Source organism: Clarias gariepinus, chromosome 4 (genome assembly GCF_024256425.1).
Source record: "Clarias gariepinus isolate MV-2021 ecotype Netherlands chromosome 4, CGAR_prim_01v2, whole genome shotgun sequence".
In the NCBI taxonomy this organism is placed as follows: Eukaryota; Metazoa; Chordata; class Actinopteri; order Siluriformes; family Clariidae; genus Clarias; species Clarias gariepinus.
The window spans coordinates 17,425,506-17,443,397 of record NC_071103.1 but is presented as its reverse complement, the minus strand read 5'-3'; the positions used below and the strand labels follow the sequence as shown (position 1 = coordinate 17,443,397).

Below are 17,892 nucleotides of genomic sequence, written 5' to 3'. Positions count from 1 at the left end.
AGAGTAGTGGTGCATTAGTTATTAGTGCCTTCACTAAACCTTGTGCATCCTGTGAGCAAGATCATACCCTAGACGAATGCCACAAGTTTAACAATGAGACATATAAGGTCAAATTGGACTTTCTAAAAAAGAATGGATTCTGCTTTGGCTGTTTAGTAAAAGGACATTTAAGCAAAGACTGCACGAAGAAAATTACCTGCCAGTTGTGCTCAAAGAAACATCCTCGCATGCTACACATTGCAGCAAAAGACACAGCTCAAGCGATCGCAAAGGCTGACGAAACCGAACCAGTTCAAACATTGCCTGTTGCAGCGAGTCACGAAACGAGTGCGTGTGTCGGGGCTGGAGATGACTGTATTCTCTCCATAGTACCTGTTAAAATAAAGTCCAAAAAAGGCAACAAGACAGTAAAAGTATACGCCTTTATGGACCCAGGTAGCTCTGCTACATTTTGTACAGAGTCACTAGCAAGGCGATTAAACGTACAAGGTAAAAAAATTGACATCATGTTAAGCACCCTGAACGCGAAGAAACAAGTAAAAAGCTACGTGCTTACTGATCTAGAGGTTAGCAGTCTGGAAGAAAACACCTTTGTTGAACTCCCCAAAGTGTTCACACAAAAGAGTATCCCAGTCTCAGTGGAAAATATTCCACAACAGCACGACATCGATAAGTGGCCATACCTCAGCGAAGTAAAACTGCCTTACATTAATGCTGGCGTTGAAATTCTCATAGGTAACAAAGAGCACAGGCTCCTAGAACCATGGCGAGTGATTAACAGCAGGCACAATGGGCCATATGCAGTAAAGACTGCTCTCGGATGGACCATAAATGGACCTCTTCGAGAGTCGGTCGAGGAAGGCACATGTGACAATGAGCAAGTGAGCGTTGCAGTCAACAGAGTCTCCATCGAAAGTGTAGAACAAATGCTGATACAACAGTACAACCATGATTTTCCTGAACGGAACTGTGATGACAAAGCTGAGTTGTCACAAGAGGACTATCAGTTTTTAGACTCTGTAACTAACTCCCTGCAATTTACCGATAATCACTTCTACATCGGTCTCCCATTTAAGAAAGCAGCTATTCAAATGCCCAATAACCGAAGCGCAGCCATGCAGCGCGCTCTGAACCTCAAACGGACGTTTAAGCATAACCTCTCCTTTCACAAAGAGTATTTAAACTTCATGAATGACATGTTTGAGAAGGGTCATGCAGTCAAGGTCCCCACACCCCACCTAAGTCGACAAGACGGGCAGGTGTGGTACATACCTCACCATGGTGTGCACCATCCTCAAAAGAAAAAGCTAAGGGTAGTCTTTGACTGTGCTGCTAGCTATCAGGGAATATCATTAAATAGCGAGCTTCTGCAGGGACCCGACCTGACAAACTCACTCATTGGGGTGCTCGCACGCTTTAGACAAGAAGAAGTTGCCATGATGGCAGATGTGGAAGCCATGTACTATCAGGTCAGAGTTCCGGAAAAGGACACAGACTTGTTGCGTTTCCTGTGGTGGCCGAACGGAGACGTGAGTCAGGACTTGGTTGAGTATAAAATGGTCGTTCATTTGTTTGGTGCAAAATCATCTCCAAGTGTAGCTAACTTCGCCCTTAGGAAAACAGCAGAAGAAAACCGCAGCAATGCATCTGCCGAGGCAGTCAACACAGTACTTAAAAACTTTTATGTAGACGACTGCTTGAAGTCTGTCTCTAGTCATAGCCAAGCAGTTGCGCTATATAGTAATCTCACAAAACTGTGCGCAAGTGGAGGGTTTCACCTCACCAAGTGGGCAAGTAATAGTCGTACGTTGCTAGCTTCCATCCCTGAGGGTGAGAGAATTAAAGACATGAGGGACTTAGATTTGAGTAAAGACGTCCTCCCTGTTGAGAGGGCTCTAGGGGTGCTGTGGTGTATTAATTCAGACACGCTCAAGTTCAAGATTAGCTTAAAAGAGCGGCCTGTGACTAGAAGAGGAATCTTGTCAGTCACTAGTTCAATTTATGACCCCTTAGGCTTCCTTGCACCAGTCATACTGCCAGCTAAGATCTTAATGCAGCAGTTATGTAAAGAGAGACTCGCTTGGGACGATGACATTCCCGAACAATTTATAAAAAGATGGAGGGCCTGGCTACACGAGTTGCATCAATTGTCTGAGTTTAGTGTAGCAAGATGCGTAAAACCAGTTGACTTTGGAGTCACAAATACAGCACAACTTCACCACTTCTCAGATGCAAGTGAAATGGGATATGGAGTTGTCTCATATATTAGGTTAGTAAATGCTGATGGACTTACACACTGTGCATTCATGATGGGGAATTCTCGCGTAGCGCCCTTGAAACAAACTACTATCCCCCGAATGGAATTGACAGCGGCAGTGGTCGCCGTAAACAACGACAAAATGCTGAAAGGCCAACTGGAAATAGAACTGCTGGACTCTGTGTTTTGGACCGACAGCACAACTGTTTTGAGGTACATTGTTAATGAAAAACTTCGCTTTAAAACCTTTGTCGCTAACAGAATCTCCATCATACGAGAGTCAACCAAGCCACAGCAGTGGAGGTACGTCAACACTTTAAAAAACCCAGCCGACGCTGCTTCCAGAGGAGTTTCCTGTGAAAAATTCATGAAAAACAACAATTGGATCCATGGTCCGCCCTTTCTTAAAACACCAGAGAGTAAATGGCCTGAAAACATTCACGATCTGTCGACGAAAGAGGATGACATTGAGATTAAACACTCAGCCTCAGCGAACCTCGTAAAAACTACAGAGAGCACAGATGCCGTGAGTAAACTGATTAACTATCACTCCGACTGGTATAAGTTGAAAAGATCTGTTGCCTGGATTCTTTGCGTTAAAGACATGCTTAAACAGAGAACGAGAAGGATTAAGGGACAGGCAAACAACTCAATAATAGAAAACCATAAGTCTCTAACAATTAAGGATTTAACAAGGGCAGAAAACGAAGTCATTAAGTTCGTTCAAAACCAAAAATTCAAAGACGAAATTTCCATGTTACAAAAGGGTAATGCTTCCGTAAAAAGAAACAGTTGTCTCTCCAAACTAGATCCAGTACTGCAGGATGGAGTGCTAAGAGTAGGAGGACGTCTTGGTAGGTCTGCAATGCCTGAGCATGCAAAACACCCTGTCATTATACCCAAAGACTCACACATTACAACCCTAATCTTAAGAAACACTCACGAACAGGTCGGACATTGTGGAAGGAATTATATGCTTTCAAAATTGCGGCAGAAATACTGGATTCCGACAGCAAATTCCCTTGTGAGAAAGTTTCTGTCCAGTTGTGTGACATGCAGAAAGATCAGAGCGAAGAATAGTGAACAAAAAATGTCAGAACTGCCACCCGATAGAATAACACCAGATCACCCACCGTTCACTAACGTAGGGGTAGACTATTTTGGACCCTTCGAGGTCAAACGGGGTAGAAGTAATGTTAAAAGATATGGCGTATTGTTTACTTGTCTGACAACAAGAGCCGTGCACATTGAAGTCGCGCAGTCATTAGATACAGACTCCTGCTTAAATGCTATTCGACGCTTCATGTGCAGAAGAGGCCAGGTGTCAGTTATGAGAAGTGATAATGGAACAAACTTCATAGGCGCTGAGACTGAATTGCGTAAAGCTATCCAACAGTGGAATCAGTCAAAAATTGAAGGCGTCCTCATGCAAAAGGGGATACAATGGATATTTAATCCTCCTGCTGGGTCTCACTTCGGTGGAATATGGGAAAGGCAGATAAGGTCAGTTAAAAAAATCTTGAGGTCTGTACTAAAAGAACAAACACTAAACGACGAGAGCTTGCACACATTCCTGTGTGAGGTGGAAGCTATAATAAATGACCGTCCCCTCACCACCGCTACAGACGATCCCACAGACCTGGAGCCCCTGACACCTAACCACCTGCTGCTGATGAAAAAACAGCCAAACTTGCCCCCTGGTCTTTTCAAAAAAGAGGACACTTACGCACGTCGCAAGTGGAAGCAAATTCAGTATCTTGCCGACCTATTCTGGAAGCGATGGGTGCGTGAATACTTGCCCTTGCTTCAGGAGCGCCAAAAATGGTCTCAGGTGAGAAAAAAAACCTCTCGATTGGAGACGTAGTTCTAATAATTGATGAGTCTTCTCCAAGAAATTCATGGGTCGTCGGACGGATCACGAAAGTGTTCCCTGATAAAAAAGGACTTGTGAGGCGTGTACTGGTCAAAACTAAAACCAGTACCCTGGAAAGACCCATCGATAAGCTGTGCCTGATATGTGAAATGGACTGTTAATTACCTTATAAAGTAGTCATGTTCCTTTCATTTGGTAAGCAGCAATATGAATACCTTAAGTTAAACCGTTAAAAAAAAATGTTTAAAGTGTTAAGAAAGTTAATTCTAAAGTGTTAAGAAAGTTAATTCTAAAGTGTTAAGAAAGTTAATTCAAATTTTAATCCAATAGTAAATGTTGTGGCCCAATTGTAAAAAAAAAAAAAAAGAAAAAAAAACAACAAACAAAAAATGTGTGTAATTGTCAGTCTTCCTGCCTGTCAATTAGGGGCTGGAAATGTAAGGGCCATATTTTATTCTTGTGATTTGTTGTTATGTTTATCTTATTTCAGTTTAGTAGTTAAGCATTAAGCATTAAGTATCATAAATATAATTTGTATTGTGACATCACTTCATGGGTTGTTCTGTGACATCATCCCACAGTTATGCAGTTCCATGTCTATCACGCACGTTAGTTGTAGTTGTTGTTAAGACACGGAAGGATACAGAAAGGTGTGGAGCACACAAGCTTTTGACCGTGATAACGTGAGACAGTAAGCTAAAAGGAATACAGTAAAATAAGTTGTTGTAACTGTAATCTATTGAAGCTACAGAACACAGCAAGCGACTTGTCGTGACTACAGTGGATTTATGCAAGAAACTGTAACAACCGTTGTTTTTGATGTTGAAAATAAAACAAGAGACAAAGAAATCAACGAAACGTCTAATGTCGTCAGTGACACTGTGTAACTAAAGACACGCGTCAGAACTTGTGAATAACATGCACCTACAAACAACATACAAGCAAGTATAATGACAAACACTTTAATGCCTTATCAGCCATCAACACCTGTGTCTAAAACTATCACCTACTATAGTATGACAATTTTTTAGGGTCTGCCATTTTATCGTTGTGCTTAAATAAAAATGGTTGATTCTTTCTTTTTTTTAATACACCTTCTTGCTTCTCTTACAGTAGTTGTTCAAGAAGAAGCACAAGGAGATGCACCCTAAGGTTTTGATAAATAGACTGATTGATAGATGCAAATATGGTAGTAGTGTACAGTATGTACATCAACACACACACACACACATACAGTATATACGTGTGTGTGTGTGTACATTTATATGTTGTTGGTCACCAAAGCATTACGTTTAAGTGACTTAAGTGAATCCAGCTGTTTTAACAAGCTGTCTAATTTTATTGGGTTACAATTCAGCATATCCAAGCCATTACAGTAGTTATATTTTTTGGGAGTGAACTCACATGCACACAAGGAGAGCATGCAGGGAAGCTCAGCATCGAACAAGGGGTGTTTCAAGAGCTCCAAGCCCTGGAGCTGTAAAATAGCAGCACTATCTGCTGCATCACTGTGTAATTAACTATAATTAACTGAACAAAACATTATTGCAAGTACAGTGGAACCTTGGATTACAAGTAATTTGGTCTGCGAATGTTTTGCAAGACAAGCAAATTTTTAAATAAATTTTAACTTGTTTAAAGAGGGAGGTCTTGATATACGTCTCGGCTTCACGTGATCATAACTGAGCCAATGGTTCTTCTCACTCTTGCGCTGTGGGATTGTGAGTAATCATATCCCATGTCTCAGTGCACATGCGTCACACATATAGTCAACATCCATGTGCTTGTGATGGGTCGTCCATGAAAGATTTGTTCTTTTTGAATGTGTAGTCTCAGAGAGTGATTCGTTAATTTTCTACTGGGTGCGCATGCGCAAATCATCACAAAACCTCTGTAGGTTAAGTACAGGAAACAGAATTGATTGATTCTTTCTTAATGACTCGTGTACTCCGAGTCAATCGTTCTTTTGACTCCCATAGATGCTATGTAGTGCAATAGATTTAAGACTTAGACTGGAAAATATGAGAGGTGAGCTACTCATTCTGTTTATTATAATATGTCCTTAGCTGATTGTAATATTTGCATTACTGAAACTATAGCCAAAATTTGTGTATGTAGACGTATTAGAAGTCTTTTTATTTTATTTCTGATCAAAAGAACGAAATTAACTAAATGACTCAAAAAAAGATTTGTTAATTTTTGATAAACAAGATTCAAAGAACCAAGTGACAAAAATAAATCAAACTTTTCATCACTACCATGTGCGCGTGTACTCTTTACTATAACATTGTGACGTAGGTGTGCATAGAGCAGTTTTTATAAATTTTTTTTGTGTTCATGTGTAATGACAGTTCTTTAGTAACTGTACTGCAACAACGGCCTCTGTAAGGAAAAAAAGAGCTGTAGCAGTGCAGGAGATGAATCTGTTTAGAGGAGTCATTCCGGATGTGTGTGTGTGTGTAAATGGGGGTAAAAGAATCCCATCTGCTTCTGCTCATGTCTAACACCAGTTATGATTCTTTTCAAAGGTAAAGTGCAGGTTAATTTGTTTTATTTTTACTTCATATTTTGTATTAATTATTTTTATATGAATATTTTGGGCTGTGGAACGAATCATCAAAGTTTTCATTATTTCTTATAGGGCAAATTCGCTTTGATATATGAGTGCTTTGATATACTGTACAAGCAAACTTCCAGAATAAATTACACTTGCAATCCAAGGTTTAACTGTATAGACCATACGCATTAATATTAATGTTTTAGCCAATATATTACTATTATTAACGACTGACTCAGTGGTAGTTTTCCCATCTTCCATGCGGAAGGCCCGGCATCAATTTCCAGCCACTGGATGCTGTGCTGGTCCCAAACCCGGATTAAATGTGAGTTGCATCAGGAAAGGCATCTGGCGAAAAACCTGTGGCAAACTTGTGCGCGGATCGGATGGTCTGCTGTGGCGACCCCTCGACGGGAGCAGCAAAAAGACTAACAACAGCTGCTATTATTACTTTATATAAACTAGTTCTCTTGGAAGTGTGGTGCATTAACACAGGAATGCATCATAAAATATACATATTTCACACATATGTATAAATTCCCTATTCAAACGGAAGCGCATATTTGTTTTTGATTTGTTCACAATATTGTTGAGAAATATAGGTAAGAAGGCACTTTTCCTGCAGACTTCTCCTCAGACTCTCTCTAAGGAATAGATTATTTATTGTCAAGTAACACATGCGTTGTTTAGGCTTGGATACTTTTCTGACCTTGATATATGTTGATATATGACTTGATAAAAGTAGCGCAGAGTGAGGAACAAACCCGTGTAAAGTAGTGAATAAAACAATTTTCTTTAATAACCTTTCATATTCCTGTTACAATACTGTTTTATTTACTTTCTGTTGTACATGGGTGAATAAATTACCTTTCATGCACAACGGGTTAGAAACAGTGGGGGCTTTTATTTTAAAAAATCGGCAGCCATCTTAGAGGAGAGTCTAGTAGCAACCGCGACACAATGTTTTTGATACAGTTGGGCTTTTATTGTTTAGTATTTTCACTAACTGACAACTAATTTTGGATTACTTTATATATTACATTTTATATATTACACTCATGTTGGACTAACTTCTACAATAAATGTATGCAAGCTAAGGTACATTTGGGGCTATATCGGGTCTGTTGTTATTTGGCTAAACAGCTTAATGAGTTTAAATTCAGTTTAATTATATTGCTAATAATGGAGAAAGTACGAAGAATTTTGGTGCATTTATCCAAAGACAGCACAGCTCCATACTGTGCCCAGTTTGTCCAGGTTAGTCAAACAATCTCAACCCTTCTACACACATGTAGACTTGCACACATTATCTGACAGGTGTTTTGATTTTCCTAGAGCATTACTGGACATTTTACTGGAAATCTTGAAGACCAAACAACTGTGAATTATGCCTTGGAGAACAACAGATTTCTTTTGTTTGAGGGAAGTCAGGAGAGGGGCGTGCCTCTTCAGGTTAGACGTAAACTCGGGTGACGTCATTGCTCTTTACCCCATTACGTCATAGTTTAACTGATTAATCATTTATATGTCATCTGGCAACTCTGTGCTTTTGTCTTAACATTATGATTTAAACACTGACTTCTTTCCTGATATTTAGTTAGTTAATTTTTTTAATCTGTTTTCTTTTACTTTTTTTTTGGTTATTTATTTGTATGTTTATTTTTCGGTTTACTCTGTCTACTGTTATTATTTAATTGTATATTTTGTTAAGTTTGCTTATATTGTGTAACTTCTATTGAATGCTTGATAGTTATTTGTTAAATTTAATCTTTTTTACCTGAATCTTTCTGAAGTACTTTTATACTTTTCATATTGTAATTGAATTTCTGTGATTTAGTAAAAAAAAATGAAGGTCTGGAATGTAAAATAACATTTAGACATGCTGATTTGACCGTGTGTTGTTATGTATCAGCTTTTTCCGGTATTTGCTTGTGGATAAAATTTATTTTCCGCCTCTAGAGGGCGCCGTTCTGTCCAATCAAATTGCTGTCTCCCTCAGAGGCGGTCTCGCTCCCTCCGTGCACACTCAGCAGAGGCGTGGATGTGGGCGTGGCCATACTGCTGCAGTCAGCCAATCAGAGGCTGTTGCTGACCAGGCGTGCTCATACCCTGAGGATTTTCCCCAATGTCTGGGTCCCACCTGGTGAGTGTGATGCTAAGACTGCAGAGTGGCTTTGCTTTCTTTCTGTTTTTTTTTTCTAAGTGTCACATTAAACTGCAGCTTTAGGAGAGAACAAATTGCGTGCTTTGTTTTTGTAGGCTCAGGCTTTATAAGCTCTCTGGTTAAAGGTTATTCCCTGAAATGCCCTTAATTTTTTAAATACCTAAGCAGCTGTAATGGTTTAACTTTTTTCACATTTGTAATTGTTGACATACCTAAGCAGTTCTTATTGCTGACTAAATGCCATTCTTATATCCTGCAGGTGGGCATGTGGAACTGGATGAAAAGGTACAATTTGACCTATAGTCAACAAAAACATTATTGGCACCCTTTAATAAAATGGTTAAAAGGTATCTTTAGGCAAACCAAGGATGACTTAAATACCATGTTTTCATTATTTGATAGTTTGTTTAATGTTGTCACTATTCACATTCATGACATCAGCCTAGTTGCATGATAAAAGTTTCAACCAAGAACAAGTTGAAACTGCTGTTGCAATCCTTCGTCTGGGTCAGACCAAATCTAAATTTTTGGCAATGCTTAGCAAGAGCATGTTTAGTGAAAAAACTGCAACACTCACACCACAGAGAGGTGAACTGAATAACACTGATTATCAGTTATAAACCAGTAAGCTGGGGGAAGGATCATGGCCACCCAAGGCTTACTTATGCCTGTGGGGAGGAAAAGCCAGCTTGCCTGGTTCAATCCGAAAGAAAGGCCAATGTAGCACAAATTGTTAAAAAAAGGGCAATGCTGCCACAACAGAAAGGTATCACAACCTGATGCTTAGGAGGCAAAAAGTTTAAGGTTGTTATTTCGATTTCCAAATTCCCCAGCTGTTAATCTGATCAAGCACCTTGAGATGCTAAGTTTGTGCATGTGTATGAAGTATATCATGGTATGATTGTTTTTATCTTCTTTTTTTTGATAAATTGTGACTGGAAGCAGCTGTTGTTGTTTTTTTTCAGTGTTAAATTTTTTAAAATGTTTTTTTATGAATGCATTTTAAATATAAAAAAACAAGGAATGTATAATTGAACAGGTTTTCTTTAATACTACACTCATAATGTACATTCCTATGCAGTTTATGTGTTTTAGCAGTTTGTGAGCAAGCATATCTGTTGTGACAGTTTATAACAGGTAGCTGGGTATTTTTAAAAACAGATTTTTTTTTTGTGGTTTTGGCCTTTAATCGACATGGAAATGCAGTTTTGGTCAACTTGGTCAACTTTGTCAGAAGCTTTTGGAAAACTCCTTTCAAAGTAAACAGGGGAAACAGACAGGAGGAACAGAGATTTTGGCTTGTTGTAACGTCACCCAAGCGGTATGGACAATGAGTGAGTGAGTAATGTCACCTTGTGTGCCGATTTTGTCGTTGTCTCCTTGATTTGACGTCAGCTTTGTTTATGAACAGAGGTGCCTACAAAGCTCACTGCTGCTACATACAAAACTCCAAAGACACAACCCCTTGCAGATAGTGTCGGTTTTGGACTAGGGCTGTAGCTATCGAATATTTTAGCAGTTGAGTGTAAATGTAATCGATTAATCAAGTAAACAGATAAAATGTACTTTTGCTTAATTAAACAGCAACGTTAAATATATAGGAGAAACAAAGATTAATTTGTTTTTTTCTTTTTAGAAAAATTAACTTCTATTTTTTAAATGCATACAGCATTTTATTAAAAATAAACCTTGTTATTATTCATAATACAAAGAATAACATAAAGTTGACTGAGATGAATTAAGTGCATTAAGGGCTATACATTCTTACTTTAAAGCATTTTCTCAGATGCAAAACATAAAAAAAAGGTATTTTAAAGGAATTTAAGTATCAAAAAAACTAAGGCACACATTAAAATAAATAATTATACAAAAGCTAATACTATAACTATATTAAGTTGTGCAACTTAATGTTTATTAAAAATCTTTGCTCGTCTTGCGGAACACTCGCAAACCGTGTTAATCGCAATCCGAGGTTTATTTATATATATATATAAATTTCCGCACAATTCGTGCATAGTATTGTTTTTTTTTTTGGAGGATTTTTCCACAATTGTCTCCCTAATTTAGTCGTGTTCAATTCCTCCCTGTCACTAGGGAGGCCCCACATTAAGGCCAGTGTTGCCAACTGGACGACTTTTTCTCAAAAAGGCGCATAGCGACAAATTTAGCGACTTTTAGACAAACCTTAGCAACTTTCGAAATGTCGCCAGTACTGTCCTGTAAGCGCAAGGTCTTAGTTTCCCGGTACAGTTACTCATCTCCCTGTGTCTGCTCTGATCAGTGAACGCTAGCTCCGGCTGAGCAGCTTATTTCCGTGACCGTACAGCAACACTTCTGCTTGTCTTACATTCTTTGACCGCTAGCCTCGAGAAATGAACCCTTTTGTGAACCAATTGGCTGGAAGGCTTCAGTTCAGAGCTTTATGAAGCTTCATCTCACCATCACTACACAGCTAACTTTTTGTGTCTCCTTCCACTTTGTGGGTGACGTAAGCGCTTCTTCTTCATGTTGTGATCATGTCAGTGTTTACTGGCGGCTTGCATCCGGATGTGCCCTGTGTCACGCCAAACAAATAAATGCGCAAACACATAACGCAAGCTTTTAAAATTAATTAAAAGAAGCTTCGAGGCAGAATTTTTTTACACTTTTATAATTGAATTTCCTCGAGTTACTCAAGGAATCATTTGAGCCCTATTTTGGATGATTTCTTCATAGCACAACCGGTAATGACGTTTTGTCTAAGCTTCTGATTGGCCTCCTGGTGATTAGGGACGCTCCTGACAGCACTTAACACGGCCTTTTGAGTTTTCATGTGGACAGAGTGATTAAAAAAACTAAGTTTTTAAAAAATACCCGTCAATGTCTTGCCCCTCACTTAAAGAAACTTAAGATGTTATGCTCAGAGGAGTTAACAAAGATCCATCTACAAGTTCATAAGACATTATTCCAGGGCAGGTGTCGCAGATTAGTACTTGTAAGTGTGGTAAGAATTTTAAAACCATCTTATCTTCCAAAACAAAAAAATGTATCTACATATGCCCATACTGTATGTACAAAAATGTATCTGGTATTCATTCTTGCACATTTTATGAAGAGTGCCAAAAAACCATGGCGTACACAAATTCTTTTTTTGTGTTTGTTTCTTATGTTAAAGGTAAATATCCTTTATTAACACATTTCTTGTGCTTATTAACCAAATAAACATCTGAGCACATTTCCCAACTTGTAGACATTACACATGGCTTCTTTCTTTTCATATGTTTTGCTGCAGCTGTTAGATGCAGGCCTGCGGGAGCTGAGGGAGGAGACCGGACTTAAACTGGATGCTGAGGACATTTCCTCCACTCAGCTGCTGGGCCTCTGGGAGGTGAGCTTAGAGTGCTGATGGGCCAAACCATTGCAGCATGAAATAAAAAAGCAGCTATGTAAACAATTAAAGAAATAGTAATATGAGAGAATATGAGTTGCACTGAAACCAGAGATTAATACTCTCAAAACATCTCCACATATTAGGCCGAGTACCATTTTACTTGATCGTCCAATGCTTTTCCAATCCAGCATTTGGATTCAGTATATAATATCCCAAATGGTATTTTTTTCAGTGGGGCATTATAATAAGACTCTTGTCTGATCCACAGTCCGTATACCCGCCCATGCTCTCCCGAGGACCACCCCAGAGACATCACATTGTCACCTACATGCTGCTTTGCACTAACCATACACACCTGCAACTACAGGTAATGTCAGCATATAACAACTAAACTCAACTACCTAAAATACACTTATGTAACTAGTGAGGCAAGAAAAAACATGTAACTGTACTGTATGTGCTTATCTTTATTATACAGTATGTGTGAATGTGTTTCTTCTTTTCTTCTTAGTCCTGTATTAAGCCAGATCCTGCTGAGGTGAGTGCGTGTGCGTGGGTTGATGCAGGACTGGTCAGGGCTATCGTATCTGCTGTGGATGGGGAGGCAAAGTCTTTTCCTTTACCCACTGACCTTCCTCGATCTGTCAGGTATTAAGACATCAGTTCCTAATTAGATAAATGCCTAAGAACACATCTACTTAAAATTTGGATGAGGCTGGACTTTATTAATGTCACAGAAACCTGTAGCATACTAATGAGCAGTTCAGCAAACATTTTACTGCCTTTTGTAAACATCACATCGATTTAATTGTCTGATTAGTATTTTACTCCCGTAACAGTCACTCTGGACACATGATCAGAGTGTCGTGCTAAGAATTGGTCATTGGCTGATCAGGTTATTGGAGACCTTTCTGTGAAATTCCTTAAATAGCTGAGATTCTTTAAGTGCAGATTACAAGTACAGTGTCTTACTATTAAATGCTTGTGGCTCGTCCTTGTATTTGTGACATTGTTGGTGTTCTCTGTGCTAGTGTTACTGAGGTGTCTCCTGAGGGTGAGCTGAGTGAGTCCACAGTGCCCGTGTCAGTGTTCTGTAATCGGGCTCAAGCTGAGGGCGAGGATTTGGAGCGGGTCAGCACCGGAACCAAGTTTGCCTTAGAGCTCTGGCTAAGAACCCTGGCAGCTAGATGTGAGAAGAGCTAACTGTCGCAGACACTTTCTCAATCTGTGGAACCCAAATAAGCACTGTATATTTACCTTTAAAATGCCCCCAGCTTGTTATCTTTTAGTGCAATCAAAAAGATGATTGTAGGATCCTATAATTAAGCATTTCTTCTTAAACAGTTTAATTAATCTAATTGAACATGCAATGTTTGTCCGCCACAAGGGAGCGACAAAGATTCTTGTTACCTCTCAAACTAATGGTGAATACAAAACACAGGACTACAGTTGCTTAAAATGTAAAGTTTTCCCTCAGATATACACTTAGCCTACTAATTAAGTAGTGTAGTTAATGTTTTATGTATTGATTTATTATTTTATTATGTTTTTTTTGTACATATTAATAAATCATCTAAAATTCATTCTAATGTAGTGTGAACCTTGCATAACCTGTGAATGCTGCAGGATAAAGACATAAAGCATGTCACAAAGTCACCAGGTCTTTTTTGGGAGGGATTTTTCCCACAACAAAAGCATTGATACAGGTCATGTTGACTTGTCCTGGTATTATAAGGACCATGATAATTTCTTAGACTGTGATATAGCTTATTTTAATCACTGATAAGCAGCATTTTTTCCCCCTCAAGTTGCATAACTAACAAATAACTGCTGAATAAATATCTGGGACATTTATTACCCAAGCCATTCTATGCTTTTCAAGAAAACAGAATAGCCTAAAATAATTTAACAATAGCACAATAAGAAATACTATACATGTAAGCACATCATGAGCTTTTTTGAGACAATGTTTTATTAAGTCATTTTAGCTAACACTTTAATTTGATTTGAAAAGACTTCAGGTAACAGTACAACAGGAGCACCTGCATCTGTGTACATTTTACATTTGGCTTTAAATACCATTTCTCTCTAGAATACACGCATATACAAAATTGTTCTTGTTCAGATAGGTAGATCCTAATTCTAAATAAAGTACTTATTAATAGGGAGACATTTAATTGTGATTCAAAATGGATTTTTAGCTACAGGCGCATGAAAATTCCACCCTGTTCCACCCTGAGTGCAACCAGTGAGTAATGCCTCAAATGGCTTTTAAATATTTCAGTATCATGCCATACAAGTGTTTTCAATCACCTTGTAACAGGTGAATGTTTGTCAGTTAAAGCTCCGCCTCTGCCGGATAGTTCTGGGTGTAACAGGATGCAAGCAGAGATAGGGAATAAGCCACAAAAATGTAAAAGAGGAATTTTTTTTACATAGATTCAACGAAATTCAGATTTGCAGATTATTCTGCACATTTACACTCTTAATCTACCTTTGGGATAAACTTTTTTCCTTTTACTAAGGAACACTCTTTAGGAGAAATGTTCCACTTTTCTAGGAGAACTGACAGTCTGTCTATCAACATTCTCTCTCTTTCCATCTTCTTTCCTTTGAGACCGCAGGAGAATCTTTGAGCTGGTCGTATCCACACAAAGAAACCTTTTTATTAGCACAATAGCTCCAGGAAGCAATGACCCTCGGGGCCGAGGTGATCTGGACACTGGCACAGCTCATTATCCCTAAACCTGCCCCCATTCAACAATGTTTAACCAGAGAAATCCTTGGTTAAAAATGAAGAAAAAAATTATTTTTATCGTTGTATTAAACATATTCTTTTTTTAAACAAAATAACCCATCAAAAAAAGAGTAAAGCTTGTTATTGATCGTTCTTTGTTGCAAAGAATCACAGACCAATCTGAAATGACATTTTGCAATAGATAACATTAAGTGATGTGGAAGCAGCACAGTTTATTTATGCAAATCACTGGCAGAAAATCATTTTAAAGCAAACAAATAAAAGGTACAGTGACAGAAGATTGTATTGCCCAACTGTGACAGTTATATGGTATTGTATGTAGTGGTTGGTGATTGCTTTGAAATCAGTGTTATACTTTCTGAATATTGTACAAGAGTATCCCTGCTGGTTATCTGTCATTAGAGTCTGTGAACAGCTTTTGTGTGGTGCCTCTTCAATAGCTGGTCTGGCAGGTGGAGGGTAGAGCATGGACACCAAACAGCAGCTGCATGTTGATGCTCAATATTGGTGAGTAGTTTGTGTCTTTCATTGTTTAATTCTAAAGTCACACCATTTGACTTTAAGCCCTGGGTGTTCACTTGTTCACCTTGTATGTTCCAGTCCGGTTTTTAGGAGTTCTCTCTGAGTCTGAATCCTGTTAATTAAGATTCTGTTAGAGTGTTAGTACCTAATAGATTCCTGAAATGACTAATATGTGCAATAATTTCACAAACATTTTTTCCATGGTTTCATAGTTCACTGAATTAGTTTCCGCTGAGTAAAAAAGAGCTCCTCATCCGGGAGCTGCGGTCTGTGCGAGTTTGTTGTAGTGCGGACAGCATGCAGGCTTATTTATGGTCTATCAATGGCCTCTTTGTGTGAGGGAAATGAAGCAACTGACTTCAAACAGAGTCCGAGTGGCAATCGTTTAAACAATGCAGCATCATATGTACAATGAAAGGTAAATAAACTTGCGAATTTCTTTAATAGGTATGTAGCTTGTGCTCACATTCATATAAATCACCATGAATAACACCCTTCTTTCTTAATGGACGTTTCAGTTATTAATCTCCTTAGACAAAAAGTTTTAATAGAGATCAGTTATAGGGCATTTAAAGAAAATAGATGGCAGAAATGTTTGTGAGAGTGGCACATTCTCAATAAAGAACACAACTGTGTATTAATTGATACTGGTCTGTGTGTATGTGTGTGTGTGTGTGTGAGTGAAAGCAGAGTTCTTTCTATGCGTAGTGTGCAGTGTGAGGTCTGATAAAGCGCAAGCTCCAAGGCAGTTGCGGGAAAGAGAAACACAGAGCGGGAGTAGAGTTTCCCACGCCTCAGGTTTCCCTGTCAAAGCTGGCTGGGCACAAAGAGAGCCCTTTACAGGTGGGAGGGAAGTGGGACTGGGGGCTGTTTAGTAACTGCAGCCAGTTATGCCTGAATGAACCTGGAGATATGGGATGTATGGGGAGTCCATGTAAGAGTCCATTCTTACGTTTAGATCTTTACATGTGAGTCCATGTGGATAAGTATGTAGGATTTATAGCTGTGTGTACATAATGTGAGTGTATATTTGTGTGATTAAAGGAGGCGCTGGTAAATTTGCATTACAGAATCAAATAGTCAGAGCTGAATAAATTTGTAAGATTGTATAATAAATTGGCTACTTTTTACGGATTACTTGATTACATTTTTATATCAATCTATAAATGTATAATTTGAGTGTTGTAATAAATGACATAATTATATGAGTCTTATAACGTCATTTGTGGATTTGTGGTTTACAAGTCTGAAAGAAGTGGCCACAAACATAATCCAAATGCTGTTACAACTTTTATATTGTCTAAATAAATGACATCACTGGTTGCATCCTTATCCATTTGTAATTGATGCCACTCAGGTCCCAGGCCTTCTAAAGAGAACTTATTGTTTTTTTGCCAAAATGTCATTATCAATCTGTGGTCAGCAGATGTGGAGGTTCTGGTGTAAGTATTACCCCTAAACTGTGTTATGTAAAGAGTGTGAAAAATTAAGACGGAGGTATAGATTGAGATTCACTCACCAGTGACTTGCCGTTGTGTGAGTCATACGTGCTGTGAGTGGAGTACATAGGAATGTCGGGGTTATAATAGCCCGTCGGGTCTGGATCAGACACATTCATGAAGCCACGCTGTCTCCACCAACAGCACCAAAACAGCAACTGTGAGGAGGAGCATGCTTTATTTTACGTTTCAGCAAACAATTGGGACACAACAGCCAACAGCCATATTTCATTTCCAGCAAGAGCACATCAGTGTGAACAACATGAACATGCATTAAACACAAGTAAAAAAAAAAAAAAAAACAATAGCTGGACATGGTTTAATGGTTCAGTGCAGAACTATCACATGATCTTCACTATTTCATTATGGATTTAAGACAAAGTAGGAAAGAAGAAACATAAAGAAATGTTACAGTATGATGCACCTTAGGCCAAATTTGGAATGAATTGGTAGTCTATCTGAGGCTCACCAGGAGTATGAGGAGGACAAGCATGAAGAAAAGTATGACAGCTGCCAGCACCAGGATGGCAATGCCCCAACCGGGCACACCCTGCTCTGTTGCAACTATATCTGACCCTTCATGTCCTGTGGGCTTTTGGGTTACAGTCTTTCCTGGAGTGACTGAAGAATTAGAAAGAGACATGTTTGGAGTATTCCTGTCTGGAAGTACTGTCGTGGCTGAACTGGAAACAGGCATAGCTGAAGTTTTGCTGCTTGTATGTACCATTGTGGTGGAAGAAGGAATGAGTGAAACGTTGTTGGCTTCATGCACAGTCGTGATCAAAGAACTGGAAGTAGAAATTGTTGACGAGTTGCTGCTTAGGTGCATTGTCGTGGTTGAAGCATTGGGAGCTGACATGGTTGAGGTGTCGGTTGTTTCATTTGCAATACT

At 38.8% G+C, this 17,892-nt stretch overlaps 1 protein-coding gene and 1 long non-coding RNA gene across 3 annotated transcripts; one reads left to right on the top strand and one right to left on the bottom strand.

Annotated features, from left to right (window-relative positions):
* Positions 1-7,620: 7,620 nt before the first annotated feature.
* nudt17 (nudix (nucleoside diphosphate linked moiety X)-type motif 17) lies at positions 7,621-13,804 on the top strand. Its single transcript, XM_053494562.1, has 8 exons — positions 7,621-7,944; positions 8,023-8,139; positions 8,647-8,830; positions 9,111-9,136; positions 12,123-12,218; positions 12,490-12,588; positions 12,733-12,869; positions 13,253-13,804. Exons 1-8 carry the CDS (start codon positions 7,774-7,776, stop codon positions 13,422-13,424), a joined length of 1,002 nt encoding a protein of 333 aa, XP_053350537.1. The 5' UTR covers positions 7,621-7,773; the 3' UTR covers positions 13,425-13,804.
* A 1,674-nt stretch (positions 13,805-15,478) lies between these two features.
* On the bottom strand, positions 15,479-17,576 carry LOC128520363 (uncharacterized). Of its 2 annotated transcripts, none has more exons than XR_008357930.1 (3): positions 17,470-17,576; positions 17,021-17,158; positions 15,479-15,613 (listed from the first exon to the last, which is right to left on the bottom strand). It is a non-coding gene; the product is annotated as an uncharacterized LOC128520363 (long non-coding RNA). The 2 variants fall into 2 exon arrangements; XR_008357931.1 differs by having other exon boundaries at positions 15,545-15,628.
* Between the last annotated feature and the right edge of the window lie 316 nt (positions 17,577-17,892).

Excerpts from the sequence above, each read along its gene's own strand:
- nudt17 (XM_053494562.1), top strand. The coding sequence starts at position 7,774 with ATGCAAGCTAAGGTACATTTGGGGCTATATCGGGTCTGTTGTTATTTG. Across the intron at positions 7,945-8,022 it reads ACTGTGCCCAGTTTGTCCAG|AGCATTACTGGACATTTTAC; the intron begins GTTAGTCAAACA and ends TGATTTTCCTAG. Across the intron at positions 8,831-9,110 it reads CAATGTCTGGGTCCCACCTG|GTGGGCATGTGGAACTGGAT; the intron begins GTGAGTGTGATG and ends TATATCCTGCAG.